At 50.2% G+C, this 26,041-nt stretch overlaps 1 protein-coding gene across 7 annotated transcripts in view; it reads right to left on the bottom strand.

Moving 5' to 3' along the window:
- The window catches only part of FMNL3 (formin like 3), a 419,538-nt gene that overhangs the window by 22,795 nt on the left and 370,702 nt on the right, over nucleotides 1-26,041 (bottom strand). For 4 of the 7 annotated variants that reach the window (XR_013610360.1, XM_078685960.1, XM_078685975.1 and 1 more), the window contains 8 exons: nucleotides 25,776-25,844; nucleotides 25,409-25,489; nucleotides 24,735-24,864; nucleotides 20,445-20,605; nucleotides 19,849-19,950; nucleotides 15,909-16,001; nucleotides 8,630-8,756; nucleotides 8,252-8,371 (listed from right to left, as the gene is read on the bottom strand). Coding sequence is in view for 6 of the 7 variants with exons in the window: in XM_078685960.1 (XP_078542086.1) it covers nucleotides 8,280-8,371; nucleotides 8,630-8,756; nucleotides 15,909-16,001; nucleotides 19,849-19,950; nucleotides 20,445-20,605; nucleotides 24,735-24,864; nucleotides 25,409-25,489; nucleotides 25,776-25,844 (855 nt within the window). In the remaining variant the exon portion in view is untranslated. The remainder of the gene's footprint in view (nucleotides 1-8,251; nucleotides 8,372-8,629; nucleotides 8,757-15,908; nucleotides 16,002-19,848; nucleotides 19,951-20,444; nucleotides 20,606-24,734; nucleotides 24,865-25,408; nucleotides 25,490-25,775; nucleotides 25,845-26,041) is intronic. The other 3 variants (XM_078685970.1, XM_078685974.1, XM_078685979.1) reach the window with 1 other exon arrangement.

Below are 26,041 nucleotides of genomic sequence, written 5' to 3'. Positions count from 1 at the left end.
CGTAGAGGCTCTGTGGCCCAATTCTACTTCGAGTCCCCTGAGAGGGACTCCCACGTCTTTGGGGGCATTGGGAGTAGTAGAGCGGCCCCGGAAGGCAGCGGGCCGCTCCCACCTTGCCCCACAGTTGTAGCTTGGAGCCCCGAGGCTCCCAGGGGGCATTTTGTTTTTAGAGCCTGCAAGGCTCAGAGGGCATTTGTTTATTCAGAGCCCACAAGGCTCCCCGGCCACCACGTGATTTTGGGGACACCGTTGTGTTGTTGAGCCCACAGGAGAGCACGGAGGCACGCTGGTGCCAGGGTCGATTCCCCAGCTGCCCAGCACTTAGTGGGCAGCTGCTCCGTTTAGGTCCCCCCTGACATTTGGGACAGTCACGGGTTGTGATCTTATGTGATTTCTGCGCAATTGTGTTCTCCTGCACCTCTGAATGTGTTTTGATGCGTCATGTGCCTTGTTCTTACACCGCTGAATGTATGTTTATATGCATCATGTGTTTTCCTTCCCTACACCTCTGAATGTTGTGATGCATCATGTGTAATATGTTCTTGCTTATACCCCTAAATGTATGGTGATACTTAGGTGGTTGTTCTTGCTAGTACAGGTGTTGCTAGTGAGGTCTTGGTTCCCTGCGTAATATTCTCCTAAGGTGGTTAGGGTTGCGTAGGTGGTACTTACCTCTTACCAGTAGTTACTGGTTGTGTGCTAAAGTGATTATTATTCTATGATCTACAACGTGGTATTTCTAACAGTATTTCTAGTTCTAAAAGTGCTAATTCCTGACAGTGGTCCAGGTGGCCCTGTCGAACAAGTTACTTACCTTCGGTAACGATATATCTGTAAGAAACAGTAGTTAGTATTAGATTCCTTACCTTAGAATATCCCCAGGCGTCAGTCTGGATCCGGAAACTTTTGCGTAGCAGTACCCCTGCGCGTCGGTAGGCGTCGTCTGCAGGCGTCCCCTGCGGCTCCGCGTCGTCGGCGTCGTGCGCCGTGATGACGTCGCTGGAGTATATAGACGCCGCCTCCGCGCGCTGACGTCAGTTCTTTGCACACAGCTTTTCCGCGCCAGAACACGCAGAGCCATGTGAGAACTAACACTGGTGCCATTTGAAACTAGGGCCCTGAAAGGGATGTCCTTAACCCTAGGTATCAGTTCGCAGAACGGGGAGGATGGGCGGGGCGGTAAGGAATCTAATACTAACTACTGTTTCTTACAGATATATCGTTACCGAAGGTAAGTAACTTGTTCATCTGAAAGAAACAGGTTAGTATTAGATTCCTTACCTTAGAATAGATACCCCAGCAATACCAACCCCGGTGGTGGGTCTGCGAACCAATACAACCTACACCAGAAAGTCCTGGAGGACCGAACGGCCAAAGAAGCCATCCCTCCGGACTTGACTGTCCAGGCAGTAGTGCCTCGCAAAGGTGTGCAGCGAGGCCCACGTGGCCGCCTGGCAAATGTCCTGCAAAGGGACTCCCCGGCCCAGGGCAGTAGTAGCCGCCGTGGCCCGAGTGGAATGGGCCCTCAGCCCAACAGGAGGCTCCTTCCGAGCCAAAGAGTAGCATGCTTTGATGCACAGGACGACCCACCGAGAGATGGTCCGTTTCTGTACCGCCCTTCCCTTCTTCTCACCCACGTAGCCAACAAACAGTTGGTCATCCACCCGGAACTGGCGTGTGCGATCCATATAGAATGAAAGCGCACGTTTTGGGTCCAGACGATGGAGCCGCTCTTCATCCTTTGAAGGATGCGGAGGCGGGAAGAAAGAGGGCAAGGTGATGGACTGCCCAATGTGAAAAGCAGAGACTACCTTGGGCAGGAAAGAAGGTCTAGTCCGAAGAACCACCTTATCAGGATGAACAGACAAGAAAGGAGGTTGAATAGAAAGAGCCTGGAGCTCACTCACTCTCCTGGCAGAGGTGATGGCTACCAGGAAGGCCGTCTTTAAGGTGAGAAGACGGAGAGGACAGGAATGAAGGGGCTCAAAGGGAGCGCACATCAGGAAAGTCAAGACCAGGTTCAAGTCCCACTGAGGCATCACGAACGGAGTTGGAGGATACATGTGCGTGATGCCCTTCAAGAATCTCAACACAATAGGGGACTTGAACAAAGATGGCTGATCAGGTAGCCTCAAGAAGGCGGAAAGGGCAGAAAGATAGCCCTTGATAGTGCCCAGAGCAGAGCCCTGCTGGGCAAGGGAAAGGAGGAAGAGGAGAACCTCAGACAGAGGGGCAGAAAGGGGATCCACAGCCTTCGCTGTGCACCATGCCACAAATCTGTTCCACCGGCAGGCGTATACCGACTTTGTGGAGGGACGCCTGGCTGCCAGAATGACATCACAGACTTCAGGAGGCAAGTCAAATGGCCTCAACTGTCGCCGCTCAATCTCCACGCATGGAGGTGGAGACTGGACAGGTTCGGGTGGAGGACCGTCCCCTGCTGCTGCGACAGAAGGTCCTCCTGAAGGGGCAGGCGGATCGAGGGACCGACTGTCATGCTGAGTAGCTCGGGATACCAGTACCTTCGAGCCCAGTCCGGAGCCACAAGGATAACTTGGGCCCGGTCGCGCCTGATCTTCTTCAGCACTCTGGGCAGAAGTGGTATAGGCGGAAAGGCGTACAACAGACCGCAACTCCACTCGCGCCGAAAGGCGTCGCCGAGCGAGTGCCGTCTTGGAAACTCCAACGCGCAGAACTGATGACATTGCGCGTTCTCTTCTGTGGCGAATAGATCTAACCAAGGCTCTCCCCATTGCTGAAAGAGGCCTCTCGCCACATCCGAGTTCAGACGCCATTCGTGATCCACCGAGCACCGACGGCTGAGTTCGTCCGCCCTGGCGTTCAGAGAACCTGCCAGGTGTTGAACCGTCAGAATCACGCCCTGACGTTCCAGCCATTGCCAGAGGCGCAGAGCCTCTTGGCAAAGGGTCCACGACCCCACACCGCCCTGTTTGTTGCAGTACCACATGGCGGTGGTGTTGTCCGTGAACACCTGCACTACACTCCCGTTGACAAAGGGGAGGAATGCCTTCAGTGCTAGGCGAATCGCCCGCAGCTCCAACATGTTGATATGGAGCCGGGACTCCGCCGGAGACCAGAGGCCTCTGATCTCCGCCTCTCCCAAGTGGCCACCCCAGCCTTGGAGGGACGCGTCCGTCACAACCACGTGCTCCGGTTGGGGAAGGGAGAGGGATCTGCCCCTGACCCAATCGCGGTCCGTAAGCCACCACTGCAACTGTCTCGCAGTGCCCTCCGAGATCAGGACATGGTCGGATAGGTTGCCCTGATGCTGGGCCCACTGAAACTTCAGGTCCCACTGCAGAGCCCGCATCCGCCATCTGGCGTGATGCACCAGAAGGATGCAGGAGGCCATCAGCCCCAGAAGCCGCAGCGTCAACCTGACCGAAACCCGGGATAACGGCTGAAAGATGGGAATCAGAGCCTGAATATCCCGGACCCGCCGTTCCGGAGGATAAACCCGAAACTGCGCCGAGTCGAGAACCGCTCCGATGAAAAGGAGCTTTTGAGAGGGACACAGGTGTGATTTCGGCACATTGATGGAAAACCCCAGCTCGTGCAGGAGGTCTGCCGTCATCTGAAGGTGGTGGACGACTGTCTGGGGCGAGCCCGCCTTCAACAGCCAGTCGTCGAGGTAGGGGAAGACTGAAACCCCTAACCGGCGCAGATGAGCTGCGACCACCGCCATCACTTTCGTGAACACCCGTGGGGCGCTGGTAAGGCCGAATGGGAGCACGATAAACTGAAAGTGCTCGTGGCCTACCGTGAACCGCAGGTAACGCCGGTGGGCCGGCAGGACGGGGATGTGAAAATACGCATCCTGCAAGTCCAACGCTACCATCCAGTCTTGTGGGTCTAGAGCAGCCAAGACCTGAGCCAAAGTCAACATCTTGAACTTCTCCTTCCGGAGGAAGCCGTTGACGTTCCGTAGATCCAAGATAGGACGCAGGCCTCCCTTGTCCTTCTTGGGTACCAGAAAGTAGTGGGAGTAGCAACCACACCCTACTTCTGGCCCAGGAACGCGCTCGATGGCCCCCTTGGCCAAGAGGGCCGTAACTTCCTCCTGCAGAAGTGTCAAGTGGTCCCCCGACACACGGTGGTTCTGCGGTGGCATGGCTGGAGGAGTGGACTCGAAGGGGAGGGCATAGCCCCTTCGGACAAGCTGCAGCACCCACCTGTCCGATGTTATCGCGCGCCAGCGGGAGTGGTGATGGCGAACCCTGCCACCCACTGGCGTCACGTGAGCCCGAAAGCTCGGACTAGGAAGGCTTGGAAGCCGCAGCGGAGGGAGGCGTGGACTGACCACGACGCTGGCCTCTACCGCCACCACGGCGGAAACCACGGGCGCCACCGCGCTGGGGAGCGCTCTGCGCCGCGTGGCTGGCAGCACGTGTGGGACCTCCTCTCCCTTGGCCACGAAAGGGCCGAAACGAACCCGTCTGCTGGCGCTGGGTCTGGGTCGAGAGACCCAAGGACTTGGCCGTGACCCTGGAGTCCTTGAAGCGCTCCAGCGCGTGGTCCGCTTTGTCACCAAATAGGCGACTGCCATCAAATGGCATGTCCATAAGCGTATTTTGGACGTCTGGTGAGAAGTTGGCAGATCTCAGCCAGGCATGGCGACGAATCGCCACCGTAGTGGACATGGCCCGTCCCAGTGAGTCCGTGGTGTCCAGACCACAACGGATCGAGTACCGCGCCGCATCCCGGCCTTCAACAAAGGCCCGGGTGAGCTTGTCCCGCACTTCCTGGGGGCATTGCGGCAAACACTCCTCGACCGTATCCCACAGGGAGTGGGTGTAGCGGCCCAAGAGGCACGCGGTGTTACAAGACCGCAGCCCAGCACTCAAAGAGGAAAACACTTTCTTTCCAAATTGGTCGTACCTCTTTGATTCCCGGTCGGGCGGAGCCGACGGAAATGCGGACTGCGAAGTGGAGGCCTGGATCACCAGACTCTCCGGGGAGGGATGGGTGGACAGGAAGGCAGGGTCGTCCGCGCAGGGACGGTGACGCCTGGCAACGTTCCGGTCAACCGGCGCACCAGAGGCGGGCCTGGACCAGGTGCCCAGAAGGACATCCGTCAGGGCCTCATTAAACGGCAGCAGAGGCTCCTGGGGGCATGACTGCGGTTTAAAAACTTCCGTCAGGATATTCGGTTTGACCTTCGCGACGGGGAGCTCAAGGTGTAAGGCCTTGGCAGCCCTCATCAGGACCACCGAATAGGCAGCACCCGCCTCGGACGCCACAGGGGACGGAGAGACAAACCCAGGGTTGGGCGACTCGTCCAGGCCACTGGCATCACCCAGATCACCTACCCAGTCCACATCGTACTGGCAGGCACGGGATAGAGGGTCCTCAGACCCCTCCCAACCCTCTCCATACTCCTCCTCGTCATACCCATATTCTGGGTCGACGATATAGACATCGGGGTCAACGGGCCCCATCGGCGTCGGGTCCGGCGTCGGCCGACGCCGGTCCGGCTCCGAGTCCGGAGTCGGGGAGGAAAGGGGGGTGGCGCCGCGCGGCGTCGGTGCCGGGGACCCGACGCCGGCCGGAGCCGACGGCGGAGTCGCTGCACCACGCGGGGGCGGTACCACGGGCTGGCCCACAGGAACCGACGCCGGAGAGGCCGGGAGACCAGCCGGCGACGAACCAGAGGGAACCAGCGGCGCCGGGGCCGGAGCCACCGGCGGCGCCGGGGCAGGAGCACCCGAACCGCTCGGGCCCCCAGACGGAACCGACGGGCCCGCAGGCGCCGAAGGCCCCGCCGGAGAAGACCTCGCCCTCATAGCAATGAGGAAGGCCTCGATCTCCTCACGCGACGCGCCTTCCCCAGGGACCGACAGGTGTGGGGTAGACGGCGCCGGCGACCCATGCGGGACCGCGGGGGTGGGGTCACCCGAGCCCCCGGCCGCAGCACGCGGGCGTCGGGGGGAGTCGGGGGTGCGATGGCGACGCCCCGACTTCTTGTGCTTACCTGACGAGCCGGAGGAATGGTGGCGACTCCCGGAGCGCCCATGGCGGCTCCGCGACCGCTCCCTCGACCGCTCCCTCGACCTCCGACCGGACCGGGACCGCTCTCGACGCGGGGCCGACAACCGGAGTTCGAGAAGCTTGCGGGACCGCTCCCGCCTAGCTTTTCCAGTCAAGGCCCGACAGTCGACGCAGGACTCCACGTCGTGGTCCGCGCCCAGACACCGGAGGCAGAGTCGATGGTGGTCGGTGACCGACATCATGCGGTCGCACTCGTCACAACTCTTGAAACCGGGCATCCTACCGGCACCGTAAAGATCAATCAGTTAACAAAAAACTTGGTCAAAAGACCGGAGTACTGCTCTTCGGATCTGCGCTAACTGGCGCGGAAAAAAGAAGAACTGACGTCAGCGCGCGGAGGCGGCGTCTATATACTCCAGCGACGTCATCACGGCGCACGACGCCGACGACGCGGAGCCGCAGGGGACGCCTGCAGACGACGCCTACCGACGCGCAGGGGTACTGCTACGCAAAAGTTTCCGGATCCAGACTGACGCCTGGGGATATTCTAAGGTAAGGAATCTAATACTAACCTGTTTCTTTCAGATTTGTACATATCCCCTGTAAACTCTGCCCGTGCCTGTTGGCACATTGTAAAGTGTGTGTTTTTATCTAATGTTTTTTGGTGGAATACAAAGGCTATTTTTATACATAACCGTGTGTGGAGTTTCCTTTGTGATGGGCCTTGGGTGTTGTTGCTGGGTACGCGCGCGAATACTTAACTCACATTGCCTCCGAGTTTAGCCTTACTGCTCGTGTCACGTTACCAAGGGGGGTGAGCAGGGGTTAGCTTGGCGTGTAACTCCCTTGCCCTGACGTGGGAATGGTGGTCTCTGACTGACTTTGGCGCAAGCCCTGGCCAGCCAGGGATCCCATTTCTAACAATAACATCTTCCTTATGTCTTTTTGATTTGAGCACTTTTGAGCAGCAGCATTTATAGGTCCTGAAGAAAGCCTCAACACCATCTGGGTCATAGCTAAAACAGGTCGACCTTTGTGTGACACACAAACGGATCTAACTATTCCCCACAGTGCTACATTGCTTTTAATCCTAGCCCCGGGTCACCCTAATAAAGTTTTTTGTGAAACCTGTAGTTGGTTTTAACCATCACTTTCACTTGCTCTGCTGCCCTCACAACACAGAGCTCCACAATTGTGTATTTAGTATACCTCTCTTGATACGAAAACATTCCTGATCTCCTCCCTCTCAGTGAGGGGGTTGTAGCCATATCATAAATAAGCATCACAATACCACGAGGTTCCTAATGATGAGGTATGCCATCTATGGTGGGTGAGGGAAACCATCCTATAAAAGGACACTTCACGATGGTTAAGGTTCCAAGCTAGGATACTACTGTGCATAGACCTAAGGGTTCTTTTTTGTGTTTTGACTTTAGTAACAGTACCCATGAGGTCTAGACTCCCCTCTGCAGTAACATAGAGCCTTCCAGTCTGTGCCTGGACACCACGTTACAGTAAAGCACAGAGGAGGCATGAATCCAACTCTACACTAAAAGCTCAAGTGGGCATGGACTGCACTGTACAGGAGGAGTCCATAAGGGTATGGAGTCTCCACGCTGCAGTGAGAGCACACAAAGATATGGACTGCCCCCTCTACAATCAAAGCATGACCTGATCTCTGCGAAAACCACCAACATGCTGCTGTGATACCTGAATAAAAATAGAAGCAAGTGCTTGAACAGGTCACTGGAGAAGGGCAGACAGCTAGGTTTGTGGGAACCCTGAACACCTAACTCAGAGGGTGCCCTACCTGGTAGTATAACTAACTAACCTGGTTCACATGTACTACCTGTTCTGGCATATGGACAAAGAAGTTTGGTTCAATCCCTCACCTTTTGTTAGCATGCAGACATGCAGCATTCCCATGACAAGGATGAGACCACTTACCATGCACAGTTTGGCTACATGTATTATTTTTCAGAAAGTGGGAGCCTACAAAGGTTTTATACGGTGAGAGGTACAGAAACGCCGCAATGGAGGCCTGGCTTGACAGAGCATGAGAAATGCAGAGTACTCAGGCATGCAATGGGACATACTTGGTCATGCAGTAAAGGTACAGTGTAGAACCACAAGACAATACTATGGGAGCTGATGATTAGATTCAGACATGCAGAGTTTCCTCATTTCCAGCAGACGGAACGATGCTGCATGACACATGCAAAGGTATAAACAGCACATATACCTCTCTGTGCATTTACAGTGCAATGGGGCTAGGAGTAAGGCTCCTCGGAGAGGGATGCATCACAGAAGAACCGAGAGCCACGCTTGGCGGTTCGGGCTGTGAAGGGAACACTCTTCAGCACTGCAACCATTCAGGGAAAAGGTAGAGAGACAGAGACACGGATGAAAACTGGACATGTCAGAATACACAATTGCTAAAAACTTGGCACTGGACTAGCATTTCACTTAAAAAGAAAAAGAATCATGAACACTAGGGCAAAAAAAAAAAAGCAGAACACACATTTCCAGGTCTTGAAAGTGGAGTTCATCAATAAACACCGTTGTTATGGAATTATTAAAAAAAATACAATCTTATTGACCCAGTAGGAGTGGCACTCACCTGTGATGATGTCCTCAATAGTGCCATCCTTCCCTTCGTAGACTGGCCGGTGGTCTTTGGCCTGTCGCCGACGCAGCTCAGCGATGAGCTCGTGTTGCTGCTGCCGCTTGTTCCTCTGTGCTGGGGCCTGTAGGGAAGAGATGCACACAAGAATGTTTGGGGTGACATTGCACTATGCTCAGCTGTTTTCTCACCTATGCCTCAACATCCTCCTACTGGGATTCCACCTTCAAAGGACTGATGGCAATGAGATTCCCCCAACAAGCTTGCTCGCAAGCAGCTTCACTCTAACGCATACTGCTGCAGTGATGTATGCTCTCAGACACCCACAACTAAAGACAGTGCCCCTACCACACTGCTCGGACCCTGCTGCTTGGGGCATTTGGTTCAAGATGAGGCACCTCCTCAACAGAACTCTGAAATTTCCGATTTTCACCAGGTCAGGAACCAATGCGGCCACGTAGAGAAAGGCTTGCTGTACCAGTTCTTTACCAACTAAAAAAAACCATTGTTTGCATCCAGGCATGAGCTTGAATCACTACACTTGTACCCACAACACAGCCCACACACAGGGGCAGCTCTTCCACTGTGGCAGAAGAGCGTCGCCCCACTGCTTTCTCGCAGTGCGGGAAAGCCAAAACATAAAATGGTAATAACTAAAAGTTATTACCATTTTATGTTTCCTTTGTGCATTGCAGGCGGGCAGGTAGGGCTGCTCTGCTCTTTGAGCAGGGCAGGAGTGGTTTGCCCCCTCCTGAGTGAACAAAGACTGTTTGGTCGGCTCTCTTGGGCTGCCCAAAACAGTCATGAGCACTCTGCCATTCCCATTGCAAGCTGCATAGCAGACTGCATGGAGAACATGGCCACCCCATTAGCCCCTGGCTGGGCGGTGTCCCAACCAATCACAACGCTGCTTACAGTGTTGTGATTGGCTTAGGGGAGGGAGCCTGGCTACCTGCTTCCTGTCGGAGGCAGGAGAGCAGGAGCCGAGAAAACGTGGGAAACAGCGCGGCAGAAAGGTAAGTTTAATTTTTTTATTTTATTATTTCCCTGCGACCCCCAACCTGGCGCCCGCCCCCCACCCGTGAGCAATGCCGACCGCAACTGCCCACACATTCTATGGTGTACACATTGCTCGTAAATTGTACTTGGTCATGTCCTGGTCATTGTGAACTGTCTGGACAAAGGGATTTCGGAACTCCCCTGGAAGAGCGGACAAGGTATTTTTCTCATATGCAAGAGGACACTAGTATCTTCCCAACAAGCAAACAGCATTCAGATGCCAATGCCAAATTGGTAGAAGAGAACCCCATCTTGCCAAGTTGTGTGTCAATCTGTTTCTATGTGGAACAGTAAGAAAGGCATTTGGGTTCACCTTGCTGGCTGAAAACTGAACTATAAGGTTCTCTGGCGTTGGGTGGTATGCCAAAAAAAGCAGAACCACCTGTAGAAAGCCACCACCAGCACGTACCAAGGTTTTGACCATGATGCCGTTAAGGTTTCTGTAAGGCCTTCATTAAAAGGTACCAAAGGGTTTGAAGTGAAATGGTCAGGTTGCTACACTTCTGTACGCAAATTCGCTTCGGTTTCCAGAGTTAACCATTGTAACTCCAAAATCTTTAGAGCTCGGTAGACCACCACTGCAAAGGAGGAGAGCGCTTGTGTGTTTGTGTGTGGGGAGGGGGTGGGGGGAGTTCCACTAGGGAATCCCATTTCATCTCCGATTTGGTATCGAGGCCACTAGCATTCTGTCTATATAATGAGGGGGTAGCAAATTATCAGCTACTTTCTCATCATCCCAGTCAGGTGGAGCAATCTGAAGTTCAGAACCAAACAAGACCTCAAGGCACTGAAAATAAATTCTGATGCTGAGGGAAGGTGAAAGCCGTAGGACCCTCCCACACCATGGAATGAGCCTTAGTGATCTCGTAACGAGACATTGGCTGAGATGTAGCCAAACTCTTCTTCAGATCTGTGGCAAAGTTGTATCCAGAATCAGCAACTCTGGAGACACGGCCTCGGCAGATTGATCCACAAACTAATGGTGGCATGGCCTGATGCCCAGCAGTGGGCTTGGAGGAGGCTTGAAGGGATCCGTCGGTGTGGGAGGGCCCCACCAGTTGAAGTTAGATCACAAGCCCTGCATAGCTGCCAATGTTTCAGATTGTTAGGAGTGACATTTTCATAATTTCAGTATAATTATGAGTGACACTGAACAACTAAGAGTAATACTTTCTCGTGAGCAAAATCAAGCAATGAAGATGAGGGAAACATATTAATATCAGAAATTACACGCATTTGGGCAAAAAGAAACTATGGTCTTTAAACTGCTGCAAAGCACCACAAATGGAAGGGCAATAACTTAGTGTAGTCGCCATCTTAAGCATGGTATTAGCTTCGCTCCCAAAACTCATCATATTATGCAGTAAAAGTAATGAGTATACCGTATTGTGAGATATGAAGTTTGCTTAGTAAAGTAAGCACGCTTTTATTTATGTGCATTAGAAAACCTCTGGGATTTTGTGGCTTTCTACTTTCACATGTACCCCCAGCCTGAGCCCAAGTTTCACTAGTTAAAATATCATATGTTCAACATGCACTCAGGGAAGGGAAGGGTACTTTCAAGTCAACAGAATTTAATTTGCAGCACTTTGTTACCTAAAGATTTATTGGCGTACTGCGGCAGCGCACTCACCCCTACTTTCAGCGCCACTACTGGGACTTTGTAGATCGTCTCCCTGGGCTAGGGTATGTACGATCTCCACATCTGGTTAAGTTATCAGGGGATTGGGGAGGCAATGTTTTAGCAACAGACCGAAAAAGCTTCCTTAGGGTGGAGTTGGCTTGTGAGCAATATTTGAAAGAATGGGGCCCCTGCCTAATCGTATGAACCCTAGCAGGGAAACAATACTTTGGAAAAAAGAGAACAAAAATGCACCGTGTTATGTGCCAATGATACTAAAGTGAAGAAGAACGGTATGCTAATGACTACACTCACACTAAATTTTTGTGCTGATATATTCTTAATATTTTATTTGTTATTATATCAACTTTTTTGTAGAAATTATTTTTAGAATAGTTATAAGTTAGTACATACAAGATTATAATACATGTGGAACAGATTTTATGAATGATAACAAACAATCAAATAATTTGTAAAATACAGAAATGCATTCCCATTTCAACGCGTTTCGGCGTGAGCCTTCTTCAGGAAGTCTGTATTCATGCACAATTACGTTAACTTAAAATTGGAAATACAGGAAGGATGACTGGGATCCGAAGGTATTCAGGTGTAGAAGTCACCACGACTTAAGTTTATATTGTCTTATATCTAACAACGCTTATAAGGAGAGATTCCTGATTATCTGGATATAACGAGAGGGAATTGCATTTGTGGATGGATGAAGACGAACAGGAGCGCCCGCTCAAATTCACTAAAGCACTTTATCAGATAGTTAATTCTAACCGGACATGGGGTTCTGGTTCGGTTATAGATATTTGAAATCCGTCATGTTTCCTGCCGGGGCACCATTTAGAGACGTGTGTCTGGGTCCATAAAGCGGGCGTCCTCCGTCAAATCCCTTGTGAGCACTCACTGTCTGATCGCACGGCGCGCTTAATTAGAAATTTGTTATTTACTACACACTGACAAATACTCAGTGGGTGGCTGGTAAACAACGACTACTACTTGTTCTAATTGATCATCAGCCAGGGAGCACTGCACCAACAACTCAAGGCAGCTGGCAGCTCAGGCCAGGACAAGCGAATCCACTGCACCCCTGCAGCAAACCGCCCTAGTTGTCCAGGAGGCTGCCGGCTGTGTGTGTCCTCAGTGAGTCCAGGTGGCAGCAGCAACCGTAACGCCGGTCAGTCATGACTCGATCACTGATGAGGCGTCCCACTGCACTCTCCCTCGGCCGGCCATGAATTAAATTATAATTAAATGAATTCACTGACAGGCGGCCATTAAGCCCACAGCTACCACAGGGACAGCTCAGGTGGCCCGGCCGGGTTGGTGCAAACAGTACCGCTGCGGACCGGGAGCCATTTGTGGTCGGCGCAGACTGCAAACCAGTACGCTGCCAGCCTTAGTTCCTCACACAAACTCCCCGCGCACAGGGACATGACGTACCCCCACAGCACCACGCAGGCCACATATGCCTCACACAACCGGACTGGGCCATGGGCAGCCTCTGTAACAGCTATTGGGCACTACCTGGGCCGTGAGGTCAGGCAGGCACACACACACACTTTGCAATGCTTCAGTCACAGTGACAGCTGAAACACTCTGCATTATGCATGAATGCATTTCAGAGTGGTGATGCAGAACACCACACAGAAATGCATTAGTCTAACGCTGATGCGTGGTACTTGGCAGGGCTGGCCCTGGCAGAACTATGGGGCATGAAGGCACACAAGGAGGACCCGTAATTCTGCTGTGGAGTCGAGGAAGGCCAGGAAAAGGCAGAGCATATCCGCTCCAGCTATAGGATAGAAGTCGTAGTCAAAGGACTGAAGCACAGTCACTTTTTTCGAATGTCAACTGCATGCTCCCTCAGGAGCGATGGGGGAGAGATTTCCAATTTGAGTTTTTCACTGGACTTAGTCACAGTCTTACCAAAGATAGAGGCCAGAACTGGGGCTTGAAATTACAACAACAAAAAAAGGATCACTTACCTGTTGGTCAGCTTGCTTGGCAGCCCCCTCCATCCTCTTTTACTGGTTTTCTCTGCTAGCAGGAAGCACCCAGGCTCGCTAAGCCAATCAAAACGCTGTAGCATTGTGATTGGTCTGAGCACCGTGGCTCGGTGCTGAGACAGGGAATGGGAGTCTGGCCATGTCTTCCCCCAGGCTGTAATGCAGCACCAGGCTGTAATGCAGCCTGGGTGTGACAACATGCAAAGTGCGCATGAATATTTGGCCAGGCCCAACGGCCGGCCAAACATTCATGCACACATGCAAAGTGTGATCCCCACTCGCCAAGCTCCTGTCGTCAGAGCAGCCCCGCCCCACAAAACTGTCAGCACGGAAAAATAAAATGTTAACCTCGCGTTCTAATTTTTTTTTTTTTTTTTTACTGTGCTGAAGGGCAATGGGGGCGACGCTCCCCCGCCTTAGCTGTGGAGCCGCCCTGCCATCCACGGTGGGTTTCGGGGGAATTCAAACGCTGAGGATTGGGGTTAGAAGGATCCCCTAGAAACGGCCAGGAGGCGTATGCCGGTTCACTTGTCTCCTCATAGCTGACTGACCCTGTAACAAAATAATATATTTCGTATTAGACAGGTACGATTCTTCCCAGAGGCGGCAGAGGGCAGCAGAGACTCGTAGCTGTTATTTATAAAGACATTTTGAGTGGAAGACAAGTGCGGTACTCCCCAGAGGCAGCAGATGGCGGCAGACACTCACTGTCGCAAGAGTAGATGGGTGTGTCTGCTCCCATGCTCTCTGAACCCAAATCACTTCCATCTGTTTCTCTTCCAGCAGGCTTTTTTTTTGTTTTTTTAAGCTATTTAGGGATTGTAAGAAATTCCGATACATTCAACGTTTTCCAAACCCTCTCGGCGAGTGTAAATTATTTGAAAAAATGCAAGACAGCGTCTCATGAACAGGTTCTGAAAGTTCAGTCTCCCAACGCACGAACCAACAAAAAAGCAGTCCGAAGTACACAAAGGCCGGGTCTTAGGTTTCACGCGCACACTCACTCGCCGCGTGGCTAACTTTTTAATGGCCCCAAAAAGCAATGTCTGCACACTGAACCATCGCACTTCTGTTCAGAGACCAATGGGGAGGGGCGGAGGCTTGTCCCAGTGCGCACGACTTGTGGCACGTCTGTTGTTGGCACCTTTTATGTTCCGTCGCTGCCCGTTGTAGGGTCTGGGTGCAGGCCAGGAGAGGAGCTCCGGGGGTCCCTTCCAGGAGAGCAGGAGACAGTTATAGAAGGGGCCTGACTGCTCTGTTTACACGCCTGTATGGGCTTTCGTGTAGGAAGAAGTGTTCGACTATTGACATGGTATTCTATCATACGTATGAACGTTATGTTTACGGACACGTGCTACGACTGTAGGACATGCAGGGCTTTAAATGGGCCGGGTCTCACCGGTGCTGAGCACCGGCTGTGTTTTAAAGGGGCCTCCAAATGGGTCTCGGCGGGCTCTGTTTTGTGCCCTGGCACAGGCGCTCCGTTTTCTTCCGGACTGCTGTGACAGCAAGCACATCGATGTGCACGTGCTCACACTGCTCACTTCTCACTAGTGGAGAAGCTACAGCATGACGTCACACCAGGTGAGCGCTCTAGGGGACGGGCAATCCTTTAAAGAGTCATCTTCTCTTTGGATTTCCCTTCTCTTTGAAACTCAAGAGCAGCAACATTGTCCTGGTGTCACCGGGGCTTTAACTGGAAGCTTTTTCAATATTGTATTCAAGCTATTGTTGCTGCTAACAACCATTCACAAAGCCAATAGTCCTGGCTTGTTGTAGGTATGATGTTACTTGTATCATACATATCTTGATGCAATGGCAGAAACGGCAAAGTACAAGCCGGGCGGCACTCTTTGTGAAGCACAGATTTTCTGCGTACCTGTTTTTAATAAACGCCCTTAATTACAGTGGCCACGCCCCTTTGAGAGACCCCCCCAGTGTTTTCATCCGACTTAAAGCCCTGAGGACATGCACGTTTGCAAGACTACAGACAGGTGTACATAAGGCTGCAAGGACACGTACGTGTGTATGTGTGTGTTTGGCCACAGAAACATGTGAACAGACCTTACGCTTACGAAAGGGCACAAGACAATGGTACGTGGTGTGTACACACAAGGCTGCAGAAAATGTATGTACCTACCTCTGGTATGAGTACTTCTTTGCGGCTCGATGGCCCTGTGCACAGGCGAGGCTGCACGACATGTCTCAGGTGGTACTAAACAGACACATGAACGGGGCCAATCTACAGGTGTGGGTTTAAAGGAGGAGCAGAGAGTGTATGTTTGTGTTTTTAAAAAAAAGGATGTACAAAACGTAGCCCTCGCAGGTTCTAAGAACCAATGCGTGTAAGCCGATGACGGCTAAATCGAGAGCGTGTGCAACTTTCTTTGCATAGGACTATTCTTTAAGGTGTTCAAAGAAGGCTGTGTGAAAGGACATCGGGCCCATGCCTGTGAGGTCAGCATGCGCCCCTCACCGAGGCCACCGGTGCTTTTATGTTCACGCGCATTCATGTGAGCGAGTGTGTCTTCATACATACATACATTCATGGGTGTTTGTGCGCCTGTGCTCATATTCTGACCTTGGGCTCCAGTTTCTTGGCCTCCTGCGCGAGCATCTTTTCCCTCAGCGCCTGCTCCTGCCGCTTCCGCATCTCGTTCTCCTCTTCGGCTTCCTGCGGGTGCAAAGAGAGAAGGGAACAGATCAGAGAGCAGTGACCGGACGTGCGCAACCGGAACTACACTAGGAGGGGGAGGACATCGGTCCAAGCTCAGCGCTCGAGCCCAGGTCTCGAGCCCAGGTCTGGGGACAGACTGGGCAAAAGGAAGGCTTGTGACAGCAGGGGTCATCCTCGTTCTTTAAAAAGATAGAACTGTCCAGCAAGAACAGGCCTTAAATCACCCCATTTCAAAAACGTCCCCCCTTAACTCATCTTGTCAAGCAAGGAATGTCCTCAGGGTGGATACAAGGCTTGCCCCCACACTCCCAATGTTTAAATCAAAATGTAAAGAAGATTGACATAATATGTTCTCCACATTATTATATAGATGTTTATTACTGATGGACGGATGTATGACGTTACAACGCAGGCTATTACAACGCCTGCCTTTACAACGCGGTTTTTACATCGCAAACCGTTACAACGCATAGCGCTTAGAGGTGCTGGATAGTGGTAAGTATAATTTTCTATTCCAACTCCAGTCCCCGTGGACACTAGGGAAGGTGTTGGATAGAAAATTAAACTTATTCCCTATCCTAGAGCGCCCCCCCCAGCGCAATGCGTTGTAATGGTTTGCGTTGTAATGACCGCGTTGTAATGGTAGTGCGTTGTAATAGTTTCGTTGTAAAGGTTGTTCACCCTGATGGACCTATGCACACATTTGCGGATGACCGGTTTGGTTTCTTCACCAGTTTCACCCTAATAAGTAGATTTGGTTTCTCATGTCCTCCATTCTATTAAGCGAATCACAGACTACACCACACCTGGCTGTAATCCTTGCAGGGTCGAGTAGAGCTATCATGCTCCAGGGCAGAGGCATACGCTCAAAGTGGAAGTAAAGGCCACACAATCTAGCAAATACAAAGCAAGCCCATGGGAGTGGCAATAAAGCCAACCAGTGATATGCAAGGGGCGGGCTATAGGCCCACAGTCAGCTAACAATGTCTTGCAATAGAGAGCACATGCACTGTCTAGTAGGGAAGAGCTAAAAAGGACAAACCTCCTGAGGGCCTGGAGGCTATTGACCAGGAGAGTAACCGGACAGGATGGTCCTAGAGTTCCAATTCAGAAAAGAAAGGATTTAGCCAGCAGAGGGCTCCGGCAATAGGGGTCTGAAGGAAAGGCTCAGACAGCAGAGGATCCAAGCAGGAGAGGACTGGGGGAGCTACATCATAGAGAGCAGGGGCCGGTGGAAGGCTTCGAATTGAAGAGAGTTTAGATGAAAGGTTCAGATAAAAGTAGAGTGAAGTGATTTGAAGAGAAGAAAGCCATCATGGGAGAAGGCCATCAGAGGGGCTCCCAGGAGGGAGGGCTCGCCCGCAAAGGGGTCACCAGAACTGGGCTATGGAAGACAAATCTGGACGGGAGAGAATTTGGATTCGACTGGATCTGGACAATTAAGGGCCCAGCCACGAGAGGGCATGGGCAGCAGGACACCAGCTAGGGGTAAGTCAAGGAGATGGGTATGAACTAGAGAGGGCCTGCCAGCAAAGTCCCACTCGGCGAAAGAGATGTGGGAAAGGGGGGGTGTGGGACAAATGCAGATATAAGAGCAGAGCTCAAGAAATGGAGTCCAAGCAGATCATTGGGCCCTGGCAGAAGCGGTGTCACGGAGCGCTGGCCCACTCACGCAGCTTCTGTTATGTCTCCTCCAGATGCAGGTGGCCCCACCAGAGAGTGAGCAGCACTTCCTGCATGAACAATTCCAGGAAGGGCTGCTTCTCGGGACACAGAATGGGAGCTGACTGAGCACAGGGACGGCGGACGGACAGACAGGCAGCATCAACCCGGCCACAGAAACATGGGGCTGCAGCAGGCAGCACACAGGAGCAAGACCGACATCTGCCTGTCAGAGACAGCACGAGAGCGCTGCTTCAGATCAACAGCCCCAAGGTATAGGAGAGAAAACAAACATGCATTGGAAGTGTGAAGAGAAAGATTTGAAGGGCAAAGATACAAACAGAGATGGAAACATTATTTCCAAAGTTCGGGGAAAAAGTCGAGAAACCCAAAGAGAGAAATCCCAAAAGCAGGTAATTAACGTGACAATAATAATAATTATAATATATAAATACAATAATAGGGTTTAGGGAGGGATGCATATATGAATACCCCTCGTGTACAGCATGCATGGGATCAGATTGGGGTTACTGATTTGGTTAGGATTTGAGTTTGGAAAGAGGGTAAACAAAACCCTTTTAAACTGGAGGATACGGGTAAAGGATAGGTGTAGACTAAGGTCTAGGGTCAGACTTGGAGTTCCCCATTTGTAAATCAATGGAAAGACATGTAACAGTACATATTAGAGGTTAGATTTTACAATTTAAGGGAAAAACGATAGGGATGCGTACAGGATTAACAAATTGCTAACAAATGTTTTATCACTCACCATAATTCTCAATTAAAGTAGGGAATAAGAGCGTAAAAATTAAAATAGAATGGAGAGATGAAAAACTGAAAAAAAGAAGCAGGAAGAAAATTATGGAAGATAAAAGTGGAACAGAAAAAATAGCTAGAGTTCAAAGTAGCAAGATAGAAAACTAAGAAAAAAAGCAGAGGAAAAAGAGAAAAAGAATAACGAGGGAGACAAAGAAAAACTAAGAAATAAAGTAAAATAGAGATAGTAAGAGACGCAAAGAAGAGAAGATTTGCTACATACTCCTAGTACACAGAGGCAGCTTAGCAGAGAGACAAAAAGAGCAGAAAAGACAAAGGAAGAAACAAACAAAGATAACGTATAAGTGAGAAAAGAAAGCAAGACAGAAAATGTTGGAGAAACAAAGACAGACAGAGGAAAAGAGACTGAAAAAGCTAGAAAGAGAAATAAAAAAAACACAAAGGTAAAGAGGTGGAGAGTTGGTAGAGAGGCTGCAGACCGAGACAGCATGGTGGGTTTGCTAGAAACCCTGCAAACGCTGACAGGCTTGGAGAACAAGCGTAGTTCGTAGGTAGAGAGGCAGAGAAAAAAAAGGCAGATAAGTGTAGTAATCACGCCACGCTGGTATGATGTAAACCAAGTAGGTTTATTCACAGGTTGGTTAACAGGTAGTAAAAGTCTTCTTCAAGTAATCATAACAGGTATATAAGTCCTGTAGGTGGTAAATCACAGCCCCGCCAGGAGAAGCCTGCTAGCTGCTCAGCCCCTCTCACCAACTGTCACTCCTCATCCAGTCACCCAGGCATCCTACACAAGTCCCACACACCAACATTCCACTCAGAACATACACACAGGCTGAGCAGCTAGGGAAAGGGTAACATAGGAGAAATACCATGACATGAGAATACTACAATAAGGTACAGAGGAAGAGAGGGAGACAAAGAGGGTTGGAGACTGTGTCCAAGTAGGTAAAGCGTGGCATGGCCTGTGGCGGTGCTGGGATAGTACCCAAGTGGATGCAGTGCCATTTTGGAGGGACCTTGCACTGACATCCATTGAATCATAAAAAGCATTGCTAATGAGCAGCATAAAATACACAAAAAACAATGAGATCTCCCAAGCAAACATTTACCACGTGCATCTCTCTCTGTATTTAAAGTATGTACATTGGGGAAAACAAACAGAGTGTCTCTGTGCAAATGGAAAACATTTGAGTAAAAGCCCTCTTCACAGGAAGAGCACAGTAAGGGAAAGGAGCCCTACAGGTGATTAGCAATCCTGCCTGTCTATGCCACAGCAAGGTCTCAAGCAATGCAAGGAAAGGAGGCTGGCACATGTACCCCCCTGGGCAGGCGCGGGCACACACCATCAGCAAACACAGGGCTGGAGAAGCAAGCGCAAGCCTGAAGCAGGTCGGCCGCTTACCTTGTACGACTTGATGAAGCGTGCAAAGACCGGGAAGAAGACAGAGGGCGGCGTCGTCTTGGGACTCTCCCCAAAGTACAGCACTACAGTATTGTACGTTTCCTGAGAAAGGGAGCAAAAGAGCGAGAAAGCCAATTAGACTCGGTGCTCCCACATGACCCCACCCCCTTCATCCTTCCACAACACGTCACCCCAGTAATGAACACCCCAGGTCCTCTCACCCAGACCAGTGCTTTGGGCAGGCTGGTATGGTCAGGTTCTCCAGTCTTCAGGGCTCTACCCCAGGCCACACCCCTGCCTACCCATTGCCATCGGTTCCCTAAAGACTAGGGCCCTCGCCTGCTTCCAGCCCTCTGGACATTCCACACATGTCCTCACTGCTGCTCGTCACTTCCGCCAGTCTTTAGGGGCACAATCCTGTCCCGCCTTCTACGGGCACTTGTCGTGAGCACATGCCTCCACCCTGACTCCTGCCAGCTTGAGACCCTTCCACACTGTCTGCAGCCAGGCTCCCGCTGCCCCCTCCCCCCCCTCGCACTCTTCGTGGCTCGGCTCCGTCTCTCCTCGCTCCGCACTGCTTTGCTTTGGTTACTCACTTCCGAAGTCCGCGAGTCCTTCTGAAGCTTGTCCAGTTTCCCGTCGTTGGCGCTCAGGAAGCCGCGCAAGGTGCTGTTGTCGTGGAGGCTGCATTCCCGCCGAATGAGGTCCATGCTCCGGCCCAGCTCCTTGATGTCCAGCAGCACGTTCTCCAAGGAGACTGGAGGGGGCAGGAAGTGCGAGTCAGTGTCAGCGATGGATGTTATGATACAGCAGGGAAAAGGAGGGTGAGAGGGGGAATCCGGGCTAAGAGCCGGGTAAAGAGCTTGGGACCTCCACGACAGCCACCTACTGAAACATCCCCCAGGCCAAGGGAGTAGCCCCCCCCCCCCCCGCTTTGAAACTAATCTTTAATGACACCGAGTGGGTGCAGCAGGTAAGCCTGACACTTAATAGAATTGTTCTCTTCCTTTCACTGTCCCATCCATCCATCAGTTCACTGATTCCTTTCGCTCATAAACCCACTCTTTCACTTTTCCATCCATGTATCCGAATATCCTTTCATCATTCCATCCATCCCGGACCATTTCCTTCACACATCGATCCATTTTAACACACTTCCGTCCATTTGTCCTTAGAAACTTTAGTCCAATTCATTCACTCGAAACCTCTCGTCCACCCTTCCAACCTTTCACTAATTGATTCTTTCACCTCTGCATCCAAACTTTCCTCCTTCGAGGCCTCTATCCTTGCATCATTCATTTGTTTTCAATCTTTTTCATTTTCTCATATTTTTTCTCACAGTGTCCTTCATCCCCCACTCACTTGATTTGCTCCTCTCTCTCTGTTCTTTTTGAATGTGTTCATCATTTTCTTTTCCAATCCTGGGGCTCACGTCATAGCACTTGACCTCCACCTCTTAGGCCTGCCCCGCTCTTGCCTTGGAATGTTTTATGGCACTTTGTCTGCCGGCCTCCAGAAAAGTGTTTCAGCAAACAAATGATGGACGGAATCCAGATCTTTTGACCGGGGGAGAATGTATGCATTGTCAGCATTCTGTCCATCATTTGTTTGCTGTAACACTTTTCGCCCTAAGTGGGATGGGTATGCCCAGACGGGGGTCCCGTGCTCACTGTGCCACAAGATTCAAGCTAGCCTGGCTGAAGAAGGGCGACATACCCTGTAACCAGTCCCAGGATGCTTGTTTCCGGTCCAGGGAATGCCTGGCCTGGCAGTTCGGTCTGGACTGTTCCCATGAGGCACAGGGTCAAGACTGATTTGCATATGGCTGGGTCCAAACTGGGGTGGCGTAGTGGGCAAAAGAACGATGGATTTAACCCAGATCTTTTGACTGGGGGAGAATGTTTGCATTGTCAGCATTCCGTCCATCATTTGTTTGCTGTAACACGGCCACCAGAATAGGCCAAATATAAAACAAATCAACTTTCACTGAGACACAGATTACTGTGCCATCGGTGCAGTGGCCACACCCATTTATCTGATAACGCGGGGGTTCCCTACGCCTCTGCTCCAGGTTATCCCTAAATTATTAGTTACCCTTGTAAACTCTTTTCAAAAGCCACATTCCTCAACACATACTTCACAAACTTGAAAAAAGTTGCTTACCAGTAACTAAAGTTTTCCTGCATTGATATATTTCATTGATTGACACGGTTTCCTAATACTTTTGTCATGCTGGGAATACTCAGGGCATCAATACAAAAGTATATAAAAAGACTTCAATGGCCCATTAACCTCATTATTTGGGTGGCATAGCTATAAGCAATGAAACCAGTAAAGGTTTCAAAAGTTCCCAAGTTTTGCTCCAGGGTAGCTTCTTAAATGCACAAAAGTTGGAAATTCCAGATTATCGGACAGCCTCAAGGCGTGGAGGTTGTGAATCTTTGAATCAGGTCTACTTTCGTGAACTTTGGTGAAATGTAAGTAACAGATCTTTCAATGATTCAGAAGGGTCGAAAATGGGATATCAAGTAATCTACTGGGAATATGGAACACGGTGCGGCTGGAGACATTTCTTAAAACCGTGCCACTCCTGCATTGTCACCATGGTGTCCATATTTACCCAGGTGTTCTGCACACAGGGATCTTCCACATTTCATAAAGCAGTGCACTGGCACAAAGTCAACACACTTCTAGTGAAGCAAGAGGTTATTTTGACAGGCAGAGGACTGTTCACTTCTAGAGAACACTTCAGCGCACCTCACTATCCACCTTATGATTCATTGATTGGGCACGGAGTGTCCTTTCACGTTAGAAACATAGGACACAACAAGAATTGGGCAGAGGAACAGAGAACACAACTCTATTGTTTTTCCAGATATAAACCCAGAGGATCCTCTTCACATGAAGCCATTCTAGGTCAACATTGAACAACTCTGGAAATAGACCGGAAAGAATAGTGTGTGGTTAAAGTGAAAATCTGACAAATCTTCAGAATATGGCTGTATTGTCAGCACCACTTTATGTCCAAGGAGGGAATCAGCTAACCACAGTGGTCTCAGTCTCTTGAGAGTTCAGTTGTAAAAAGTTCCTCCCAATCCATTAATGTTCAGCATCACTGCAGCGGTTAATGCAGTGGACATATCTGGTGTAGTGTTTTTCTAGGTGGATGAGAAGTTCTATATCACCTCTTTAAGACAGGATTTGAACTGATAAGACTAATGACAGTCCCAAAGAGCTACATGTAAAAGTTAAACAGAGGGAGAATCCCTGCGGAACGGCCCAGGGGACACAATGCCAGGTCAACTGAAAAGGAGAATGAATACAACCACACAAATTAGAAAAATGACTAAAGAGCGAACACGCAATACCCACCAAAGCTAATCAACCCATCAGGATTGTGTAATGGTGCCCAATGCCGCAGAGAAAGAGTGCATGACTAGCGTGGCAGGACAGCCATAGTCTTGAATAATAAAAAGGGAAACCAGCCTGAGTGTGGCCGGGAAACAAAATATTTCGAAAAGGTCTGAGAGCCATCTGGCCAGACGCGTCTAAGTGGCTTTCACAAGGCAGGATGAACACTATTGAGGGGGTTTGACTTGTGGAGTTTTTTTTTAAAAAGAGTATTGTTACACCCCCACCTTTACAGCAAGACGAACTATGGCTAAAACAAACGAAAAGTTGAAAATAATTGGTGATAGTGGTGAACCAAGAATGGTGCAAGAGCTTGAGGAATGGAAACAAGCACTGGTCACACTACTGTGGATGAAAGATTTTTTTGAATGAAAAAAGTAAAATTGTCATATGATGTTTGAGAGGACTGAATCAGGGCCTTCACAGAGGCGGTGGAAGATAAGTTCTTGCAACCAACTCGAGTTCTTTGCTGACAAAAGTTAGAAACCAAGAACCATACTTGGCTAATTGAAGGTAGACTTTCTATATCTTGAACAGAGTTCTGAAATCAGTCTTTAAAATATAGGGGGCCCAAATATCAGCTGTGGAATCTGGGTTAATAAGCAGCTATAGCATCAACAGAAGATGTGCACCATATGTGAAGATTCTCTATCATCAGGTTATGGTAAACTTCTAGTTTTATCATTATGGTTCTACACCAGAGTATGCAGAAAACAGGGTCTAGAACTTCAATATTTAGGACAGGTAGATGGTCAAAGAGTCCAGCAGATATGGGAAATATCCTCCACACACCGCCTCCGCGCACCCATGTACACACTACCCTGCACACACACAATTCTGAAATAGTGATGTACGCCACAAGGATGCCCATTTATATGAATCCTCCTGGAGATCATCGAGGGACCAAATTGAATGAACTGTGCTCTCATCTCACATGCACAAACTGCAGTCACAAAGAATCCATGTAGTATTGCTTATCAAAACAAAAGCCTTTCCTAAAGCATGATCCCCCTTGCCCTGCGCCCCCAAAACGCCGCAGAAACCCCATCTTTACCAAGCACTGACCAGTGATAATGTGCAGAGCCCCTGAGCAAGGTGGTGCACCAGGGTCCCACATGAACCCATCAAACCGGTCACACTGTGGAACACCTCTGATCTGAGGCACACACCACCAGGTTAAAAGAAAACACATTCGGCAGAGATCTTGCCTTTCACCTGTCCTTCCTGTACCTATTGCAGCTGCTCAAACGAAAAGGGCGGGAAAGAGTTTGTTCTGTCAAGGAATCTTTGTATGGAATTCTGACGTTAGGTCACAGAATGTGAATTCCTTTGGCAGATAAAGAACAGATACTTTCGCCTCACACACTCCACATTAAGAGCGCACAGTTCAGACAAAAAACAACATTTCTGTTTTGCAGGATAGAATCAGTGGCATCAGAAGAAATGAGCAATATGGCATCACAGGTGTTACTCGCCTGCAGCTGCTTTTTCAACATAGTGAAGCTCCGTCCAGAAGGTGGAAAGCTCTGGGTACTTCTCCTTCACGACCAGCGCAATATAGTGCAACAGTGTCAGCTTCCTGTCCGTCGACTTAGTGTCAGCAAGCTTAAAAATCCAACGAAGCAGAGTGAATCTATGATCGACAAGATGCAGCAGGCAGCAATCACAGATGGACACACACCAACAAGCGCACAAGTATGCAAGCGGCTTATCCTTATGTACTCAGAAATACACAGGCAAATCCCTGATTGATCGATTGATTGATTGAGGCTATCCTATTTGGCAATTTATGCTGAGCCAGACCAATAATTAATGCTTGTATCAACTTTGACCATGTACCAAGAAACACTTGCAGGTTGTGTTAACACAAACATTGGCCTCACTCTCAGAAGTTTCACTTTGCTCGCCTAAGGCTCAATTCAAACACGCTCCAAGGACACATCTACATACTTTAGAGACCGATCACTCAGAGCTGTGGGTCTTTCTGGTGACAGGATCCTCACAGATAGAGCACCCACACCATCTGAACATATTCAGATCTGAGACAGAGCTGGTAACAATGCATGTGCTTTCCAAGGAAACACCCACACGTTTAGGGGACATTCTCAAAGAAGAGATTCATGCTCATTTAGGACACACAAGGCCTCACCAGGTCCAGGCTTTGAAGTTTGAAGCCGTACACAGATCCGCGTCTGCTGCTGTTCATGTAATTCCCTAGAGCTAAAATAATCTGGGACGAAAATCATAAAACATAAGTTAGGATCAAGGGTCTGACTATAAACACACAATAGTTGATAATCATGTCCTGCCCAGCCCAGCCTTGTGACCACAAATCTCATTAGATCTTTGACCCAGTGTGCAACACTTTGGCTCCTTCTTATCCTGCACCCTTAATACCACTCTTAGCCCTCAGTGGCTCTGTCTACCCCCCCCCCCACCCTATCAGGGCTGGTCTCCAACCCTTAGCGTCTCTTTCTGTCCCACCAGCCTCAGTGGAAACTCCTCAGTGCACCCACCTCCAGCATTCGCTTCAGTTTTGGCGAGGACTTGATGGACGCAGAGGCTGCAATCACTGCATTGACTTGCTGCAAAACAAAGGCACTGAATTAGACACCTATGATGCCACCAAACAAACACGTCAATCTTTCCTTTGTGGTGGTGAAGGGTAAGAAGGCAGACGGCCCTGGAAGAGGTCAATTTACCTCACACCACTGAAATACTGTTCAATATTATTACACTTTTAACATTGCTCGATGCCGGGTAAGAAGGGGTAGCTTGTGTT

The sequence above is a fragment of the Lissotriton helveticus genome, chromosome 1_1 (genome assembly GCF_964261635.1).
Source record: "Lissotriton helveticus chromosome 1_1, aLisHel1.1, whole genome shotgun sequence".
NCBI classification, from domain to species: domain Eukaryota; kingdom Metazoa; phylum Chordata; class Amphibia; order Caudata; family Salamandridae; genus Lissotriton; species Lissotriton helveticus.
The sequence above is the reverse complement of the archived record's forward strand: the minus strand, read 5'-3'. Positions and strand labels throughout refer to the sequence as shown.